This window comes from Anomaloglossus baeobatrachus, chromosome 2 (assembly GCF_048569485.1).
Source record: "Anomaloglossus baeobatrachus isolate aAnoBae1 chromosome 2, aAnoBae1.hap1, whole genome shotgun sequence".
Taxonomy (NCBI): domain Eukaryota; kingdom Metazoa; phylum Chordata; class Amphibia; order Anura; family Aromobatidae; genus Anomaloglossus; species Anomaloglossus baeobatrachus.
The window spans coordinates 654,939,013-654,961,461 of record NC_134354.1 but is presented as its reverse complement, the minus strand read 5'-3'; the positions used below and the strand labels follow the sequence as shown (position 1 = coordinate 654,961,461).

The window sequence follows — 22,449 nt, the reverse complement described above, 5'->3', positions numbered from 1 at the left end:
GGGCGGCAACAAGGGTTTAATGTTTGACTGGTGTGACCTGTCCAAGGAAGGTGTCAGAGTTCTGGGATTTCCAGTTTTCTTTTAAAGAAGCTTGCCCTTTGTTAACATGGAGTTTTCTGTTCTGTTGCCCTACTTCCTGTCCATCTGTTTAAAAGCCGCCCCTAAGCTTAGTCCAGTTGCCTGAGTATACTGCTTCCTGTGTACTCCTGCCCTGCTGCTCTTGGTTCCTGATTGATATTTGGATCCTCTTGAAAAACAACCGACATCGACTCTGGACTTCACCTGGTCTCATCAAGCTGTGCCCGGACTTCGTCTGCCGTCTTTGGTCGGCACTTCTGCCCGGTTCCTTCCGTTTCGTAACCACTCTGGACTCTCATCACGTACGGACAATTTGGACTATACCTATTGCCCTTTGTGTCCCGGCTGCTGCGCATTTAGGCCTTCTGGGGTGATTGCCAGACAGTCCCTGTATAGGGGTTCGCTCTTGGTGGTCTCCCTGGGGGAGTCCGGTGCGTGGCCCCGGGAATTCCCCTTCGCTCCGATCCTGGAAGGTATTTCCTGTGTTTATGTTCTACTGTGTTTTTGTTCTGTTTATGTACATATTGTCGGTTGCATATTATAAACGTTCTTGCACCAAGAACTCGTCTCTGGTTGTCATTGCCCTAACGCAATCGAAATCCTCAGTACATACAATAGTATTACAGAAGGGGTGTGTATGGTGTTGTGTCTGTGACCTCCTGGCTAGGTCAGGGCGTCACAGGCGGTTCGTGCGGTGTCACAGCGACGTCACACGGCAGCCGTCCAATAGCAGAGGAGGGGCAGAGATGAGCGGCCGGGACATGCCTCCCACTTCCTTCCTTCCTCATTGCCGGTGGACGGAGGTAAGGAGATGTTCGTCGCTCCTGCGGTGTCACACATAGCGATGTGTGGTGCCGCAGGAATGAGGAACAACATCGCTACTTACCAGACAACGATTTTTGGTAAATGAACGACCTCTCATATACAAACGATTTTTGTCTTTTTTGCGATCGTTTAAGGTCGCTCCAGCCTGTCACATGCTGCGATGTCGCTAACGACGCCGGATGTGCCTCACAAACACTATGACCCAGACGATATATCATTAGCGATGTCGCAGCATGTAAATGGCCCTTTATTATTCATTCAATCTGCTAACCTACATACACATTCTAGACTACCCGATACGTTAGAATCTGGCCACCTTCTAGTTACTAATAACACTCCAAAGCCTCAATGAGAACTGAATGTTACACTTTATGTGGCGCCCCTGACCTAGTCAGGCACCACTGAGTACTGCACCCATGCTGGGGACAGTACAATACAGGTAATCCAGAAGGCTGACCGAGGTGTGACTACACAGGCGCATAGTGATCAGGTCTCACACATGTACCTTTGAGAGGACCCCTGGGGATCCCAGGAGGGGGCAAAGCCTTCACCTCCACTGGAATAGTGGAGGGGGCCAAAAGCCTCCATCTCCACTCAAGGGGTGTGGTAAGAGAGCCTGGTTGCTAGGTGGCGTAGGCAAGAACAGGAGAGGAGGAGCAGTGAGCCGGTTTAGTGCAGAGTCCAGGGAGCTCAGAGAGGAGCAGACCCCTGGGGCTGTTGCAGTCTAACAGTGCCCGCGCAGTGGCTACCGACGGGGGAGAACGGTCACCTAGGAGTGCTACCCGAAATCCATCTTCAGCTAAAGAGAGAGCACGGAGTGGGAAGTAAGGAGACTGCTAGGGAGTTACCAGGCCCAAACGGGTAGTAGGTCCCAGTGCAGGGATAGATCCACCTTTCCTTGCCAAACCTGCTTGAGGGGGTACTTTACACCCCCAAGATCACACTACAAAGTCCGCAGCCACGTCGCCACAGTTAGGGCCCATAGTTCACAGGAGGCAAGCAGCTGGAGTGTCCTGGCCCAGGCTACAAGCAAACGGACAAACGAAGGGGAGAGAGGCTTCAGCAACTTCCCTGGGTGACCCCCATAGGGACTAAAAGTCGGGGTTACCCCAAACACAAAGGGCTAAGGAAGGCGAGTCGGTAGTCACCCTCATCAGTCAGCCCGAAGGACACCTGGTTCCAGCCTGGTTCATCCCAGCTACGCCCGGGTTACTCACCCTGCCATCAACTGTGAGTAAAACCCCTGAAAGACATCCTGCTTGTGTGGAGTTATTCTGCGCCTTGTAGTTCTACACATCTACACAGGACCCTGGGGCATGCCTCACTCTCAGGAGGCTACTACACCTGACTGCACATACCATCAGCCCCAGGCACCCCTAACCTGCAGTGGCGGTCCCCACTGACCGCAATTCTGAGAGTGGCGTCACGACAAATAGAAGATTTCCTATCTGTGACAGGACCCAGCCGAGTGGAGTCCCTGAAGGTAATGCACCGACACTGCACTTGTGGGGCTTCACATTTATTAGACACATTTCTCGAAGATATGTATTATGAAATACGAGTTAGAGATAAAAAACATTTTTATTTTGAATCCACATTTGGTTATGCTTTACTTGGTCTTTCATTGCTGGATGGTTTGGGTGCAGAGCGACACAGCAAATAGTCAGATAACACTGTAGGGAGGTATGATACAGGGATGTAGTAGAGCTTGACGTCCCAGCCTGGAGCATATCTTGTCCAAGGATGCACAGCGGTCAAAGCGTGTTCCATACAATTTGGAACCTTATAAATCCTGGGACTTGCTGTTCCCATTAAAGACTTTAGACCATTCCCAACTGTAGATAAATGAGTAAAAATGTTATTCTATTAATATTATATATCATATTTTTCTATTAGTTTATACAAACGACACATGTATTTCTGGATAAGGCTTGTGAAACCTTAACCTTATTGTAAAACTATAAGGGCAACAGCAAAATGGACTCTAAAAAGCGGTTGTCTACCAATAACGTGTTGATGGACTATCCTCAGAATTAATCATCAAAATTAGGTGAGTGTAGGTTCATCACCTGGCACCCTCACTGACTAGTTAGTTCCCCTTCCACTGGGACCTGGCTAGGGTAGTGTCTTTAAGGACGGCCGCCTTTATGGGGCCTTCCACCCACTAGACCAGAGGACCTGGGGGGAGGAGCGACACACAGGGGATTGAGGAGCAACACAGACACTTATGGAGAATTCCGGGGAGAAGTCGGGGTAGGAAGTTGAGCCGGGATCTTGGTCCTGAGCACGCAACAGCTACAGAGGAGGAAGTAGGAGATTACCGGTGGAACCTGTGAGACACAGGAGTTTACACGGTCACTGAGGGGAGAGATTGATAGCTCCCTCCAGACCGGCGCAGACAGGGTACGGAGCCCTGTGGTGGTGAATACTTCACGTTTCGCCATCAAAATCCGCCGGGTGGGGGGATTGCAGGTCCCTTCGCCCACCACAAGCGCCTGGGGCACAGCAGCAGACAGAGTCAGGAGTTATGAACACAATCCAGCCCATCACGGACTCGCGCTGCCTGCTATACAGTACGGGAACTTAACCTAAGGCCAAAGTCACTGTAGGACTACAAGTGACAGGAATTCAAAAACACCAGTGCGCAGAAGGAAGGACTCACAGTCTACAACACCAGTGCTAGCCTTTGAACTATTGGGGATTGACTGTAGCCCATCACAGTGGAAACTGGCACTCCAAGGGCGACGATAGCACAGGGAGTAAAGAACTTTGAACTGCAGCCTTTGTGTTGTCCCCATCATTGCCGTCGCCCCTGCGCTCCAGCGCTATAGACTACTACCATCATCATCCTCCCTGAGGCCAAGCTCTATCTGTGGAGAGCAGCAACATCTGAACTGCATTACCATCCGCCCCAGAAGAGAGAGACCCTCTGCAGTGGTGGCTTCCCTCATAGTCGCACGCCACAGGTGGTGTCACGAGACAACTACTCCCAACATCCCCAACCGCTTCATCTTTTATTGGCACTGATGGGACCATGAAAATGGCCCAGGCCACCGCAACATCCCAAACCCCCAATACCGGCCAGGTGACGAGTAAAACCCCAGGCCCCGTGGGCACGCCATATGCCCCCCAATATTGTGTATTCTCCCCATTAATGTGTATGCCACCCAGCAGTGTGTGTAGTCTTTGCCCCCAGTGATGTCTATGCCCCCAGCCTCCCCTGTGGTGTATTTGCCTTCAGCCCCTCTTGTGATGTATATACTGTAGACTGCATGTCTCCTGTGATGTACATACAACAGTCTCAGTGTGCACTGTGCGGTCGTGTCTGCTAGCAGTGATGCTGTCAGGCCAGCACACTAACAGAATTAAAGGTTGAGTGCCAACCTGGCAGTGTCACTGCTAGCAGACTGCCCCACAACGCATGGTGTGTGGCCATATTTGTAAAAGTGATGGCAATGAAGCAACGTGGCCTGCACTGCCACATGCCCAGGAGAAGCTGTACGGGAGACAAGGTGAGAGGCTACTGCTGGCTTCCCCATGTTAAAAATATCTCTAATGTGGGTGTGCATGTATTATGTGTATTTCTATGAATCTCATTGTACAGGACTGTGTATTTTTGTGAATTTGACTTCAAATATGTTAATGTACAGTATGTATATGTGGTATCCCACAAAGTGGTCATCTTCTTGGGATACCAGAAATCTAGACTATTTCGCACAAATGTAATTTTCTATGTATATTAAGTACTGTAGGATATTGTGAAAACCTGCTGACAGGCAGTACTCAGAGGGTTAAGTTTCCCCTGTACCATCATCCAATGACTGCAGTGGTAGGAGTCCCATGCAGGGGGGAGGAGCTAACTCGGACTACGCGTGGGAGGATACGGTCAGACAGGAGTTGAGAAGAAAAGTTGCCCCTCAGAGGTCTGCCCGTCATCCTATTATAGCCTTCAACTTGGGTTTTCTTATAATACTGAAATCCTCTAGACGTTGACAAATGTGATATATTTCATGGTCCTCAACTATAACTGTTTAATATGTTTAATCCTCATATTCTCTCTCAACTTGCAACCAACTTATTAGATGTTCTCTCTTTCCCAGTTTCCCTCCCTTTTTCCTTCCCCCTTTTACTAGTTTCCCCAATAAAAATGTCACTACTCTTCCCCCAACCCCATACTCCTCTTCCTATCCTTACTCCCTTTCCCATTTTTAAAGTACTTAAATGGTAAGATTATAGAACATAAAAATGATTAATGCAATGATAATACAATTCCTTCAAATTTGTATTTCCCCACAAATTTTCAAAATAAAAATATTTAAAACATACAAGAAGGATATGTCACTGTTCAATATGTATTGTAGTGTCAACAACGTACTGCTGAATTCATCATATGTTACTAATATTGCTAGTGAAATCCATTGGTTTATAATCAGTCCTACCAATCTGTCTATTGGATTGATGGGAAAAACAGCAGTACTGTATTCAGTGCTATGGTTTCCGTGAAGTTGACTAAAGCGGGCTTTACACACTACGATTTTGCTACAGCGATCTCGTTGGGGTCACGGAATTTGTGACGCACATCCGATCGCTGAAGCGATCTCATAATGTGTGACTCCAAGGAGCGATTTTGGATCGTTGCAAAAACGTCCAAAATCGCTCCTCGTTGACATGGGGGTCCGCTCCCAATTATCGTTACTATTGCTTTCCCGTTGTTGTTCCTCGTTCCTGCGGCAGTGCACATCGCTGTGTGTGACCCCCGTAGGAACGAGGAACATCTCCTACCTGCCGCCGGCCATAATGCGGAAGGAAGGAGATGGGCGGGATGTTCCTCTCGCTCATCTCCGCCCCTTCGCTTTCATTGGGCAGCCGCTCAGTGACGTCGCTGTGATGCCGAACGGACCGCCCCCTTAGAAAGGAGGCGGTTCGACGGTCACAGCGATGTCAAAGGGCAGGTAAGTACGTGTGACGCGGGTGCGCGATTTTGTGCGCGACGAGCAGCGATATGCCCGTCGCGCACAAACGATAGGGGCGGGTCTCATGCTAGCGATATCGGGCCGGATATCGCAGCATGTAAAGCCACCCTAACTGTTTCACAATTTGAAAAATATATATAGTATGCAAACCTGGTGTCTAATTCCCATTTTCTGGTTGTACTTTTACCCTAGCTGCAACGCAGGATTTCTGACACACTGAGATTTGTAGACATTAACTTACATTGCTCATAGTATTTCTTGCCGTAGCTGTCTTTAATTTCTTCAGGGAGATTTCCCCAAAGGCGCTTTAAGTTATTTATGTGAGGATCAGCTGAAAGCATCATATTTGTTTGGAAACCGCCTGGTTCTATAATGGAGACTTTTACTCCAAACTCACATAGTTCCCTTCTGTAAATGGAAAAAAAAACCACATGGAAAAATGTTAGTAATGGGACGTCAAAGAAAATGGCAGAAGAATCAATTCAAATCTAAGTCGAATATTTTTAAATCAACATGTAAAAGGTGGATTTAGTGATAATTTCTCAAAAATACCAGTCACAATTTTATATAATGTATCACTGTATCAGTTAGAAAAACAAGTGCGTGCGCTCCCACAAAATACCACTGATCTCATGTTCCCTGTCAAACATTATGTATGACTGCTCAGATCACCCAGAATGGGCAAATTATATAGATCAACTACAGTGACTGGACAAAGGGGGGTCAAATGTCGATATGGAGCTACATGACTACCTCTGATTATCGTTAACCAGAAGTTTGCCCTTCTCTCTCACAACTCACTTCCAAATTATTCGGGCCAATTGAACACATCAAAAGTAACATACACTAAGAGGAGATGTTTAGACACATCATTTCAACACAACTGACTAACTACAGTGAAGGATATAAGTATTTGATCCCTTGCTGATTTTGTAAGTTTGCCCACTAACAAACAGTCTATAATTTTAAGGGTGGGTTAATTTTAAAAGCGAGAGATAGAAAATCCAAAATAAAATCCAGAAAATCAAATTGTATAAATTATATTAATTCTCTCTGCAAAATGCAAATTAATTTTTTGATCCCCTACCAACCAATTAGAGTTCTGTCTCCTACAGACCACTATGACTAAACTCATTACCTGCATTAAAGACAGCTGTCTTAAATTGTAACCTGTATAAAAGACTCCTGGCTACAGACTCAATTAGTCAGACTCTACGACATGGGCCAGACCAAAGAGCTTTCTAAGAATGTCAGGGACAAGATCATAGACCGGAACAAGGCTGGAATGGGCTACAAAACCATAAGTAAGATGCTGGGTGAAAAGGAGACAACTGTTGATGCAATAGTAAGAAAATGGAAGAAGTACAAAATGAGTGTCAATTGACATCGATCTGGGGCTCCATGCAAAATCTCACTTCACAAGGTATCCAGGATCATGGAGGAAGGTGAGACATCTGCCTAAAACTACACAGGGGAACTTGTTAATGATCTCGAGGCAGCTGGGATCACTGTCACCAAGAAAACCATTGGTAACACATTATGCTGTAATGGCTTAAAATTCTGCAGTGCCCGCAAAGTCCCAATGCTCAAGAAGACACATGTGTAGGTCTGTCTGAAGTTTGCCAATGAACACCTGGACGATTCTAAGAGTGATTGCAAGAAGGTGATGTGGTCAGAGGAGACAAAAATTGATCTCTCTTTGGCCTTAACTGAACTCGCTGGGTTTGGAGGAAGAAAAATGCTTCCTATGACCCAAAGAACACCATCCCCACTGTCAAGTATGGAGGTGGAAACATGCTTGACAGGGGTGTTTCTTTGCTAAGGGCATAGGACTACTTCCCAGAATCAATGGGACAATGGATGGAGCCATGTACCGTAAAATCCTGAGTGACAACCTCCTTCCCTCTACCAGGACATTAAAAATGGGTCATGGCTGGGTCTTTAAGCAAGGCAATGACCCAAAACATACAGCCAAGGCAACAAAGGAGTGGCTCAAAAAAAAACAAAATTATATTAAAGGACAAGGCGTGGCCTAGCCAGTCTCCAGACCTTAATCCCATAGAAAACCTATGTAGTGAGCTGCAGCTCCAAGTTGTCGAGTGACAGCCTCAAAATCTTAATGATTAAGAGGTGATGTGCAAAGAGAAGTGGTCCAAAATATCTCCTGACATGTGCGCAAACCTCATCAACAACAAATAACGTCTGACTGCTGTGCTTGCCAACAAGTGTTTTGCCACCAAGTATTATGTCTTGTTTGCCAGATGGATCAAATACTTATTTCTCTCTGCAAAATGCAAATAAATTAATATGATGTATATACTTTCCCGTTTTTATTTTTGATATTCTCTCACTGTTAAAATTATCCTACCCTTAAAATTATAGACTGTTCAGGTCTTTGCTAGTGGGCAAACTTAACAAAATAAGTAAGGGATCAAATAGTTTCCTACACTGTACAAAATCGAATTTGGGGACAATTTTCTGTCAAATTTGAATTTCAAGATTTTTGGTCATCTCTATCACTTAGTTGCTAGAGGCAAACTATAGCCTAGACCAGATAACAGATAATAAGTTGTTACCTATGCAGGGGGGGGGGATTGCAGCATTTGTTTAATGATATTTTATCGGAATCCAATTTTTTTTTTTTTATATAAATTGTATGAATGATCTTTGCTTTAATTTAAACCATTTGCGGATATAGCTTTGTTGCCATCTCAGGCTTTTCATCGATGTGACACGATTAACTTAATAACGGCTATGACAAGTGGTTGGAGGTTAAAAGGGTTTTCCACCTTTGGGGACAATTTTTTTTTTTATCTTTACATTCATGCATTTGGAGCTAAAATAATTTTTCATTCTTCATAAATAGGGATGATCGAATACCCTATTAGTCGCTTCACCGAATATCTGGCGAATACCTCGCCGCTATTTGAGTATTCGCGAAAATTCGACCCCCAATGCAAGTCTATGGAAAACCAGAATAATTTCATGTTGGACCTGTCGGTGACCTGTGGTGACTGGGGAAGAGGCTGAAATAGATGGGAAAAGGCATAAACAGTATGAGCACAGCCTATAGAAGGTGCCTCACTGCATTTCTGCCCCCTCCCAATTCATCCAAGATGGTAGGGCCCCCACCAACGCGCCGCCCGCATTCAACCTCTTCCTCTGATTTCTGTCGCATGTACCATGACACATGCGACAGAAAACGCCTCCCCGAGTCCAGCTAAGTCACCCCCCATTCCTCCTGGTGTTTCTACCTTTTTGCAGCGTTGAGCCCCCGCATTCCCTCCTTCTTCACAATAAACGCTGGGTGCATGCGCAGAGCGCGGCTGTCAGCTCAGCTTCCTGTATTCAGTGAGAACAGCTGTGCTGGCTGCACGGACACTGCTGATGTAGGTGCAGATTCTTTGCACCCACACTCCTCACATGGAGGGTCTGCACGCCTAGAAAATGGGGGATACGTTCCCTGAGCAAGCCCCCCATATTCTAGAAGGTTCAGAGTCATCGTGGGACTTCCAAATGGATTACAGGGGATTTTTTTTTTTACAATAAATTGGTGAAAGAGGAAATGGTTGGGAATAGTTTTTTCAAATATTTTTTTTTCTGTCTATTTTTTTTTCTGTTTTTATTACTGACATTTGGGGATGTTGGGTATCTGATAGACGCCATGACATCACCAACTGCTGGGCTTCATGTCAGGTGACATTACATATCTCGTATCAACCCCATTTATTACCCAGTTTGCCACCACACCAGGGCAACGGAATGAGCTGGGGTGAAGCACCAGAATTGGCGTATCTAATGAATGGGCCACTTCTGGGGTGACTGCGGCTTGCTATTTTTAGTCTGGGACTGGCCAATAACTATGGACCTTCCCACCCTGAGAATACCAGACCACAGCTGTCCATTTTACCTTGGCTGGGGAACCAATTTGGGGAGGAACTCCATTTTTTTTTTTTTATTATTTATTTTTAAATAAATAATTATGAAAAAGAGCCCGGGGGCCTTCCAAATTGGATCCCCAACCAAGGTAAAGCTGAAAGCTGTGGTCTACAGGCTGCAGACATCAGCTTTACCGTAGCTGGCTATCAAAAATGGGGGGGGGACCCCACGTCGCTTCTTTTTTTTAAATTATTTATTTTTTTGGATGATTACAAGGCTAGGCACCCTTTAGTGCCACATGAAAGTCACTAAAGGTTGCCAGATTAGAATATGTAGGGAGGTGGGACATTACATATATGTGTTTGACATCGGTCTGCCTGTCCATCCATCCCTCCATCCATCCCTCTATGCCTCCATCCATCCCTCTATGCCTCCATCCATCCCTCTATGCCTCCATCCATCCCTCTATGCCTCCATCCATCCCTCTATGCCTCCATCCATCCCTCTATCCCACCATCCATCCCTCTATCCCACCATCCATCCCTCTATCCCACCATCCATCCCTCCATCAGAGGGATACAGGGATAGATGGATGGATAAATAGAGGTATGGATGGATAAATAGAGGGATGGATGGATAAATAGAGGGATGGATGGATAAATAGAGGGATGGATGGATAGATAGATGATATTACAGCTTTTATTTGGGATGTATGCGTTTCCCCCGCAACAGTATGTGTGATGGAGCAGTGACCCTGCGGGAGCTTGGATATGAGTTCTCACAAGGTCACTGCCGGTCAGTGACGTTACTCTGAGTTGTGCTTTACAGCAGCACTGAAGTTCTAAAGAGCGGTAATGTGTTGACATCACCAACCGTGAGAAATGACCTGGAGTTACCCCTGCAGCATCGTTCACAGAATGAGGCTGCATTGGGTATCGGGTCTCAGACGTCGCTGAATCAGTGTGGATTACGCCGGACCTGGATATTTTTGGGGGTTAATAAAGTGGTGACAAAGGGGCTTTTTGGTGTTTTGTTTCAAATAAAGGATTTTTTCGGTGTTGTGTTTATTTACTTTACATAGATTACTGATTGCATGTCATAGACACTGCCATTACTAATCTTGGACTTAGGGGCAGCTATAAGCTGCTATTAACTCCTTATTACCCCGATTGCCACCGCATTACGGCAATCGGGAAGAGTCGGTAACACAGGGACTGTCGCATCAAATGGAATGAGCATACCGGCCCGCTGCTGTGTGCTTACCTCGGCTGGGTATCATTTTGGGGGGACCGTATGTCGTTGTTTTAAATTATTTATTTATTTTACTACACGATATAGACCCGCCCACCGGCGGCTGTGATTGGTTGCAATGAGATAGCTGTCACTCAGCGTGGGGGCATGTCTGACTGCAACCAATCATGGGCGCCGGTGGGCGAGGGAAGCAGGGAATACGAGATGGAATAATGTGCGGCCGGCATTTTCAAAAGCTGGAGAACCCACTACAGTGTGACAGCCATGCAGCGCCGCACCAGTGATCGATGAGTAAGAAAGAGAGAGGGAGAGACCGACTAACCAAAATGGCCGCTCACTTATATAGCCCCTATGACACTGTGCGGCCAAGCCAATCACAGTAACACCACAACAAAAATGGCTGCGGCGTTACTGTGAGGGTAAGCAACATCAGATGTGTTCATTGGCTGGAAAAATGCACCAGGAAGTCCAGAAATGAAAATATCGGAGTGAATACCATATTAGCCCTCGGATACCGAATATCTCGAATACTCAATTATCCGTCGGATACCGAATAGTGGCGAATACATTCGTTCACCCCTATTCATAAAAAAACAAAACAAAAAACATTGTGCACCAATGGCCTCCTATAGCCTCTGTATTACATTGTCTATTGCTGGCTGCAGAATGAGTTGATGGGGTTGACCAACCACATTATCTTTATTTTAACAGATGGGTTGAGAACATAATTTTTTTGCACTTGTTTCATATGCATGACATCTCCTTCTGCTCGTTAGTGCAGCTTTTCTCACAGACTGCACAGCTCTCCAGTCTATTAAATGGCTGCTAATGTAGGAATGTGTCCATCAGCCTTATCCAATTGAAAACCTCACTTTTCTATTAAACAAAGTTTATGGGCAGGCCTAGTCACATTCTCCTCCTTACGTTTTTCAAATGTTTTATAAATCAAAACAAGACAAGTCGCAAATAAATTTGGAATTGGGAAAAGCACATTTCAGATGCATGGTTTGTCCTAATTGCAGTATCAGCTGAGTCTAAAGCGGGCTTTACACGCAACGACATCGCTAACGAGATGTCGTTGGGGTCACGGAAATCGTGACGCACGTCTGGCCTCGTTAGCAACATCGTTGAGTGTGAAACGCAGGAACGACCGTTAACGATCAAATATACTCACCATATCGTTGATCGTTGACCAGTCGTTCCTATCCCGATTATCGTTGCTGTTGCAGGAAGCAGGTTGTTCGTCATTCCTGCGGCAGCACACATCGCTATGTGTGACACCTCAGGAACGAGGAACATCACCGTACCTGCAGCCGCACGCAATGAGGAAGGAAGGAGGTGGGCGGGATGTTCGCCCCGCTCATCTCCGCTTCTATTGGGCGGCCGCTTAGTGACGCCGCTGTGACGCCGCACGCACCGCCCCCTTAGAAAGGAGGCGATTCGCCGGCCACAGCGACGGTGCTAGGCAGGTAAGTATGTGTGATGGTTGTAGGCGATGTTGTGCGCCACGGGCAGCGATTTGCCCGTGACGCACAACCGACAGGGACAGATACACTCGCTAGCGATATCGCTACTGATATCACTGCGTGTAAAGCCCGCTTAAGAGTCTACACTACAATGATTTTGCATTTTACAATAACTAGCTAGGGTAATCAGTTCTTTGAGGTCTTGGAGTTGGCAGAAAATGCAGATCTATTTCAGTAAGGAAACCAGTGGAAAAAAGTAACAACTTTGTATGAGAATATGCTATTATTATTATTACACATGCTTCATCTTGAAGTGAGTGTAGGATAAATCAATGTAGTTAGTAGTTACATTGTTGCTCAACTTCCAGTAAATTATACTCATAAGACTGCTGCACACCCATATATAGCAGGTGATGTAAGTAGAGATGAGCGAGAACCCCACAGCTCAGCATGCAGAGTCGAGCAAGGGGGTGCGCTCGCGAGCCATTATCGAAGAGAGCCCGAACCAAACCCGAGCCTTTATACCTTTAACTTGGATAACCTCTTGATGACAACTCCACCACACCCGGTAGCGCTGATGTCGCAGTGGTGTCGTCAGGAGGTCATCAAAGTTCATTAGATACTCTGATGACCTCCTGTCACTGCACACACACTGCAGGGTGATGCTGTCCCCGGCGATGCAGTTGATTCCAGGTCCGCAACTATGGTATCTGCTCTGCTAAGGTAGTGGCTAGAAGGACCTTTGCTGACGTCATGCCCATGTGACCAGAATGAGCGGGGCCTTCCCCAACATAGAGGATACGAATAAGCAACGTTTATTTTCTAAGTCCAAGTGGGAATATGTAGTTGATTATAATAGAAGCGGGGGTCTGGGGGTAGAGGGTTTCCCCCTCTACAGCTCCTGGGCTGCATTCTAGCAAGGTTCTTATACTTTTTGTGGCCCCTTTTAAACCAAATTAAATACTTTATAAACTTGTACCTTTTGCTATGCAAATTTCGTAAATCATCCATGGGGGCGGGCTGCCTGGTGTCCGTTACTGTCCTCCTGCCAATTTACGCCGCCCCCAACGCTGAATTTCATACCTCAGGACGCCGCCCCTGGGCGCCCGAGGTCCCGCGAATGCGCTGTGGGACTGTGCAGTGTGTGCACGTGTGACCGCTGGTGACGTTTTGCGCAGGCACGAGGTTATGAGCGGCGCTGTGATTGTCTCAGCAAGTCCCGCCCGAAACCTTGTGACCGCACTTTCCCCTCTTCCTCCAGTGTTCTGCGCAAGCGCTCGCTAGCCAGATGACCCGACGTCACCTCTTTCCTATCTTGCCCTGCTGCAGGGTAAGATGGGAAGGAAGTGACGTCGGGTCATCTGGCCAGCGTGCGCTTGCGCAGAACGCTGGAGGCAGTGGGGACAGCATGTCCACGAGATTATGGGCGGGCACTTGCAATGCAATCACAGTGCCGCCCATAACTCGTGCCTCTGACACACGTCACCAGCAGTCCTGGCGTGGGCGGCACCTCGGGCGCAGTGGGCGGCGTCCTGATGTACGAAATGGAGCGTGGGGGGACGGCGTCAATCTGCAGGAGGGACAGCAACGGACACCAGAGAGCCCGCCCCCATGGAGAATTTACAAGATTTTCATACCAAAAAGGTACAAGTTTATAAAAGTATTTAATTTGGTTTAAAAGGGGGCACAAAAAGCATAGAAACCTTGCTAGAATGCAGCCCAGGAGCTGCAGAGGGGGAAACTTTTAGGTTTCAAGCTAAATTTCTGATGACAGGTTCCCTTTAAGTAGTTAAAAAAAAAGTCTTGTGCGGTTCCTCTTATTTTGATACACAGCCAAAATGAGCACAGGGCACGGGCTGCAGCCTGTAGCCATAGGTTTTATCTGTGTTGGTATCAGAATACGGGGTCCCTACGCCAATTGTTTTCTTTATTTTTATATCATCATACTGACTCGCAGACAGGGCCTATGATTGGTTGCAGGCAGACGGTCCCTCAGCCTGTGTTACAGCGTCTGCCTGTAACCAATCACAAACACCATGCCTGCCTGTGGGCAGGGAATGCAGTGCATATATGATGAGAGGCACAGGAAGCGAAGGAGGGGCCACGAGAGCAGCGTACAGCCGCCCCAGTGATCGGCTAGTATGACGCGCTTGCTCCTACCCCTTTGCGCCAGATTCCAAACGTATTTTTGAAAACATGGTGTTTGTGGGAAAACCGATTGCCGAGATTTAAGTGTAATGCTCGTGTTTGCTGAGCCCGAACGAACAAGCTCAGGGTCGTATCGAACCTGAGTTTGGCAAGCCTTTATCGAAAAGGTTCACTCATCACTAGAAATAAGTATTTAACATGTCACCAATTTTTAAAGTAAATACATTTCAAAAGGTGCTATTGACAAAAATGTCTCACAAAATGTCAGTAACAGTCTATCCAATCCACACAGCCAAAGAAATCAACCATAGATTTTCCATAAATTAAGTTATATGTAATTATGAGAAATTACTGCTTTATGCATGAGTTGTTACAAAAAATGTATAACATTTGAATAGTAGGGGTGGGGGGAGGGGTTAGGTGGAGGTTGTTATATGTTGGTTATTTACTGTTAGGTTATAATCTGGTGATATGTATATTTGTCAGGATATTATGCCATGTTTAAAAATCAATTAATAAAAACTATTTGATTAAAAAAAAATAATGAGAAACTGAAAGGAAAAACAGTATTGAACACATGAAGAGAAGTGCAAATGCCATGGAAAGTTATGACACCAGATGAAATTAATCAGTAATTAGAAAGCAATACTGCCACTTAGTGAAAAGTAATATCAGCTGGTTAAACTGATGGCCTATAAAAAGGTGTCTCCTTTCCAAAGAGCCACACAAGAAACATCTCATGATGGGTAAAACCAATGAGCTGCCTCAAAACTTTCCTAAGTATTTTAAAATATTGAATGTTCCAGTAAGCACTGTTGGGGCCATAAACTGGAAGTTGAAAGTACATCATTTCACCATAATATAGTCTGATTAGGGAAGACCAAAATTGAACACTTTGGCTGTCATATTACATACCATGTTTCGATTTCAAAGTGCACTGCATATTGCCACAAAAACATCATACCAACAGTGAAGTTTGGAGGTGGGAACATCATGGTGTGACAGTGTTTTTCATTCAGCATGCAGCACTGGTAAACTTCAAGTAATTGAAAGAAGGATGAATGGATATATGTACCAAGACATTGTTGATAAAAATCTGTTGCAATCTACCAGGATGCTGGAGATGAAATGAGGATGGACAATTCAGCAAAACAATGATTAGAAACACACAGCCAAAGAAATTCTCAATTGGTTTCAGAGAAAGAAAATAAAACTGTTAGAATGGCCAAGCACTTAACCTGAACTCAATAGAATATTTATGGAAGGAACTACATCTCAGAGTTCATAGAAGGAGCCAATGGAACCTTCATTATTGAAAGACTTTGTGTAGAGGAATGGGCCAAAATCACAGCTGAGCAGTGCATGCGACTAGTTTCTCCATACAGGAGGCATCTTGAAGCTGTCATCGCCAACAAAAGCTTTTTTTTTTTAAATAGTCTTTAGCTCGATCTTGAGACATGATGAACGCTCTGTAGGAAGATCAATCTTGTACAAGCCAAGATAGGTTCACCAGGGTCTTCTCCACTGTTCTCTTGATTATATCAAGCCATCGGGTTGCAGGTCTTTCTCTTCACCTTGTTGCTTTTATTCTGTCAACCATTATGTCTTTGTCCAGTAATTGCTCTCTTCATATGATGTGTCCAAAGAAGGCAAGTTGTATCTTGGTGATCCTTGCGTTGAGTGATAGGTCTGGCTTGATTTGTTTCTTCTTTTTTCCATCCATGGTATTGATAACACCCTTCTCCAGCATAACATTTTGAAGGCGCTAATTTTTCTTCTGTCTGGTTATGTTATTGTCCAGGTTTCTCATCTATGTTACTAAAAGAAAAGACCAGAGTATGTATGAGGCCTCCTTCACACGTCTGTGTCTCCGGTCCATTTCCTCACATGCCGGAGACACAGGCACACATAGACCCATTAAAATTAATGGGTCTGCGCTCACGTGCGTGTTTCACCATGGCTCGTGTGTCTGTGTGGAGCATACGTATGCCTGTATGCACCACACGTACATATATCAGTTTTTCTCCAGCATCATGGGTGTCACACGGACAGCACACAGACCGCACGGATGTGATCCGTGTGACACGCACCAGAGAAAATACACGTGTCTGAATTAAAAGGAATTTCTACACTCACCTTCTCCAGCGCTGCTGTCTCTTCCGCTGCTGTCACTTGCTTCTGACCCCCGCTCATTATGCTCTTTGCATATTCACTCCACTGCGGGCCGGAAGCTTCAGCAGCGGGGAGTGGGCAGGGCGGGAGACCGTAGATCGGCACCACAGACAGCAACGCCAGGGACAGGTGAGCAGAAAGTTCCCATTCAAAAGAAATGCATGCAGCTAGTTTCTCCATACAGAAGGCATCTTGAAGCGGTCATCACTAACATGGGCTTCTGTATGAAGCATTATATATATAATATATATATATATATATATATATATATATATTTCAGTAACCGTGTTCAATACTTTTTCCCTGTGTCATGTCTCATTATTACACCACTAAATTTATGGAAACCAATGGTTTGATTTCTTTGCTGTGTGGATTGGATGGGTTGTTACAGACATCTGGTGAGAAATGCTTAGCAATAGCACCTTTGGAAATATATTTACTTAAAACATTGGTAACATTTTCAACTCTTATTTTCACCTGCGGAATAACCATAAAACAGGACAGAGGGTAGGAAAAAATATTGTGAAGGCTATTTTTAATAGTATTTATCTTACCCTGTCTGCAGGTTTGTGATTCTCTCTTATTTTTGTTGCTCTTCCTTTCTTACTATTTCTTCTTCATAATTTCACTCATTTTATTAAAATTAAGGTTCAGACCTGTGCTAGTGGAGGGTCCGCTCTGCCTATCCGGTCTTGTGGCACGTACAACAAATTATTTCATTCTGTTGCACCCGTATACCTGTTATTGCTCTTTGTAAACTATGCTTGGGTCTGTTCATAAATAAATTAAAAAAAAAATACTATTAAATCTACTTGGACCAATTTTTCCCAAAATCAGAAGTTTTTCCAATCGTATACAAACTTACCTTAAACTGTCGGAGAACGCCTCAACACCATACTTTGATATGGGATATCCACCACCAACAATGGACAGTCTTCCCAAAGCACTAGATACGTTAACAATTCGCCCTTGGGCTTTTCTTATAAGAGGCAGTAGATGTAAAGTCACATCCACCAAACCAATCAAATTCACATTCAGGACCTTGACCAAATCTTCCTTTGTTTGCCATTCATTGGGAGCAAGAACAAAAGCATAGCCCGCATTATTAACCAAGCCCCAGAGTCCTGCAATATAGAAAAAAAACAAACACCTGATAAATAATAAATAACTTGTGCACATAGTGTGATTTATTGTTATCCAAATAGTTGGACGGACTGTCACATCCCCCTGAAGACACCAACTGTTTTATTGTGTATAATGTCAGTATAGGGTGGCACGGTGGCTCAGTGGTTAGCACTGTAGTCTTGCAGTGCTGGTGTCCTAGGTTCAATTCCCACCAAGGACACCATCTACAAGGAGTTTGTATGTTCTCCCAGTGTTTGCGTGGGTTTCCTCCGGGTTCTCCGGTTTCCTCCCACACTACAAAAAAAATAGTTAGGGACCTTAGATTGTGAGCCCCAATGGGGACAGTGTTGCCAATGTATGTAAAGTGCTATGGAATTAATAGCGCTATATAAATTAATAAATATTATTATTATTTTACATATTTAGTTTTCGTCCAGGCCACAGGCTTTGTTAGCCAGACATCATAGGGTTAACTCGGGGCCGCCCTTTAGTGGAAGGAGAGGTAGGGACCAGTGAGAAGACAGTTCCTGGTTGATTTGGAATTAGTGTTGGAAGGAAGTTGAGGCCATGTGTGATTAAGACAGAGGGATCATTGGAGAAGGAAAAAGGAAGACAGATGTGAAAATCTAACAGTACAGAGGCGGCAGAACAACTCTAATAGGTGGGTGATACCTGGGGAAGAAGACTTTCTAAAGTGAGTCCAGTGTTGGCCATTCATGGGGGACCTTACAGAAGAAAGTATCTGCCCAGCTGTGGACACAGTAAGAGGAAAGGCACTCTAGGAGCGGTCCTTAGAAGGGATCATGATAGAAAGTCCTGGCACAGGGTTTCAAACTGTAACACATAGTCCCTGCAAGATGCAGGCGGTACAATTTTCACCATACTGGTTTGTTGGCTCTATAGCTGAGGACAAATGGTTTTCTGTATCTCTCAGAAAGGAGCTGGTGTATTGTATCAGAAGGAAGGAAGAGCATGTAATATGTCCCCCCTGCTCACCAGTATAGCCATCATTAAAGAGAAAACAGTTTGCAAAAGTTGGTTTGGCTTCCTTATTGCAATCAAATGGACAGTGGAGATCTGACTCCATGGTACCATTACACCCAAACACACAAATGTCTTTATTTTTTTTAGCATGTCTAGGTGTGGAAGATGAGGAGTACCTCACCCATGACTACAGCTTCAGGCCACATCACATTAAGGCTGCGACCGCACTTTGCGTTTCCACCTGCGTTTCAGCTGCTTTTTTGGTCCGTTTTGAGAAGCACCTTTTTCATGACAAAAGGCATGCGTTTTGATTTCCCAGCAAAGTCTATGGAAAATGTGGATTTCTAGACCGCACTTTGCGTTTTGAAATGCTGCGTTTAATTTGCATATTTTGTGGCAAAAACCATGCGTGTCAATTGTTTTTGCCATTTTGGTTGCGTTTTGCTAACATTGAAGTCTATGAGAAATGGCAAAAACCAAGATTCCTGCAAATTCCTGTGTTTTACCTGCTTTTCCAGTGCAGAAAACATGCATTTTGGACTATCAAAACGTATAGTTTTTGGACATCAAAATAATGATTTCATATGTCCCTTTACACACACACACACATAATCCGACAATTAAAAATAAGAAATTTAATAAATTATTGCTATTTTGCCATAAAATATCATATTACCGCTATAATTTCATTAAATTAATCTATTTCCATTATTTTTCACAAAAATATAGATTTCTTTCTTTTTTTCCAATAATCTATTTTTTTTTCATAGAGTTTGACTATTTAAACTTTATTAAGCAGTGTCTTGATTTTCAAAACGCATCTTTCAAAACGCAGGTGGAAAAGCATGTAAAAAGCGCTTAAAACGCATCTAAAACGCGGTAAATACGCATGCGTTTTCAGCGCTAAATTTCAGAAAAAGGCAACTTTGGTCAAATCAATTAAGCCCAAAACGTGCGTCTTGAACTGAAGTAGGTGAACGCAAAGTGCGGTCGCAGCCTTATACTTATCAACTCCTAATTGTTTTTTCTTAATAGTAACCCCAGCAAACATATATCAGTCCAGTCACCCCATAACCTTGTTCACATTATAGGCTTATGTGCTTTCAAATGTCTTAATGTATTTTCTGGACTATAAGACCCATTGTTTATCAAGAAAAATTCTTGCTAAATATTGTGTGCATCTTATAGTTTGGAGGCCGCATCTTATGATGGAAGAGATAAATAATAATAATAAAGAGAACACTGATACAGCATCACAGAGACAGCTGCCTTCCGTCCTCTTGTTCTGCAATAATCCATGTAATTGGTGCAGAGCAGGAGAGGATGCTTATTGGTCACGTATTGGACCTTCCACACGAGTAATTCATGCGACCTTAAACGTCCTTGTGTTAATTTCGTGTGGAGATCCTTCAGTTGCTCAGCTCATGCAGCCACCATTAGGGATAGAGATGGGCAATCCAAAATTTTTGGTGATCTGGCTCCCTTAGCTCCACTCACCAAAAAAAGTCAGTTCTTTTGGATCTTAACCCTCAACTGGTGAGGTGGGGTTTGCCACACCCCAGGGAAATTTTGTTCAGCTGGTATTCATTGGAAAATGCTGGTATGAATCATCAATGTATTACAATTTTCCTATACTTGTGGGTGTCAAAAAAAAAATTATACTCATGTGTAATCAATCGCCAATAAGAAAACAATTAAAACAAATGTGAGCTTTGCATTTTCTGTAAAAATTAGAGATTTCTAAACACTGGGGTATAGGAAGCCCCACATCACCAGTTGTGTGACAAAAATCCCACCTCACTTGTTGAGGGTTTTAATAAATCCATATTAAATGTGTTCCCCCTGGTAAACATATATCAAAGATGTTCTTAAGGCAACTAGAGATAAGCGAACCTGTTCCATAAAGGTTCACCAATTTCAAATTCAGAACGAGCCTTAGCCTGTTTGGCTTGCGCTCGGTAACACAAGCACTTTCCCCTAAAGTCGGCAATGTTCACTTTTGTTCAATCACTGATCGCAGTTTTAAAAATAAAATGCTTTTTTAATAACATGTTTATGCTTTTGGATAGGATTATGGTGCTGTAGAATGAATGGGGGATGTGTTTAATGAGTGGACAGGGGTGGGGAGCTGAGAGAAGCCAGAGGCGTGTGGCGCCATTTTTTTTTCTCAACTACTATTTGCGGATGTTCCTGCAGCCAATCACAGAGCAACAGACATCCACAAGATTCAGACACAATGACTTGTGTCATTAGCTGCCTAAATCACATATCCTTCTGTATATAAAATTCAGACATGTAGGGTCAGTGACATTTTATGAAGGTGAAACATTAGGGAAAGTTCTGCTAGACACTTAGCTTAGCTAGGGGTTTAATGATAGGTAGTTGAGACAGATATGAGAGTGATAGTGTAGAATAGAGACTTGCAGTGCAGGGAAAGGTGTGTGCCATAAATCAGCATTTAATGATAGAAATAGTGACATAGGTTGAAAAAAGTCCTAGGTCCATCTAGTTCAACCTTCCTCCACCAATTATAAATTATTTAATGACAAAATATATAACCAAAAATGTTGTGTGTATTGAGAAAATCATAGGGGATTATGGATAGCTACTTGTCAGTGCCTGCTAAAAAAAGAGTTGACAGTGAAGGATCTAAATAAATATTGCTACTTATTACTGCCAGCTCCAAATTAGGCAGTGAACCATATTTCTAGGTATTGTTAGTTAATACTGCCTCCTGTAAATTTGCTAGTGAACTAGCTAAAAAGGTCTTGGCAGCTTTGATTCCCTGTTCAAAATGACAGTTAACCACATTTCTAGGTATTGGTAGTTTGTAGGAAAAGGAAAAAAAAACAAACAACAAAATATCCAGCTTCCAAAGAAGGATATGCAGATGAAAAAAGTGTATTTTATATGTATATCCTTGTTTGGACTCTGGATCTTTTTTTTCCCTTTGCCTGGCTTCAATACTCTGAAACAGCAGCATGATCACGAGCTTCCTGGACGTCGGAGACAAAGACTACCGTGCTTTGGGGTGAGCTGGACCACCAAAAGTCTTCCTTATTGTTAGTTAGTTCTGTCTGCTGTAAATTTGCTTGTGAACTAAGTATTGGCAGTTTTTAATCGCCTGCTAAAAATTATGGAGTCAGCCCTATTCCTAGGTATAATTCTTTAGTACTGCCTGCTGAAAAATTGCTAGTGAACTAGCTAAAAAGGTCTTGGTACTTTTCATTGCCTGCCGAAAATTACACAGTCAACCACATTTATGGTTGTTTTTATTAGTTAGTTAGTGCCTGCTGTAAATTTGCTAGTGACCTCGCTAAATAGGTCTAGGCACTTTTCAATGTATGCTCCAAATTACGCAGTGAACCACATTTCTAGATATTGGTACTTTTTAGTACCTTCACAATATTGCAAACTCAGACAGGAAATAAATTATTTATCTTTTGTGTTAGGTGTCTAACAGATGTGGGCGTAGGGTTGCGAAAGATCTGTTTGAAAGGGGAAGGGTATATCAACCATGAGGGATAAATCATGATGAGATTGTGTTG

At 44.1% G+C, this 22,449-nt stretch overlaps 1 protein-coding gene across 1 annotated transcript in view; it reads right to left on the bottom strand.

The window, feature by feature from the left end:
- Positions 1–2,416: 2,416 nt before the first annotated feature.
- Positions 2,417–22,449, bottom strand: part of LOC142290494 (retinol dehydrogenase 7-like) — a 76,405-nt gene continuing 56,372 nt past the window's right edge. The window contains exons 4-6 of the mRNA XM_075334460.1: positions 17,658–17,916; positions 6,118–6,284; positions 2,417–2,738 (exon numbers count right to left, since the gene is read on the bottom strand). Coding sequence (XP_075190575.1) covers positions 2,506–2,738; positions 6,118–6,284; positions 17,658–17,916 — 659 coding nt within the window. The 3' untranslated portion in view covers positions 2,417–2,505. The remainder of the gene's footprint in view (positions 2,739–6,117; positions 6,285–17,657; positions 17,917–22,449) is intronic.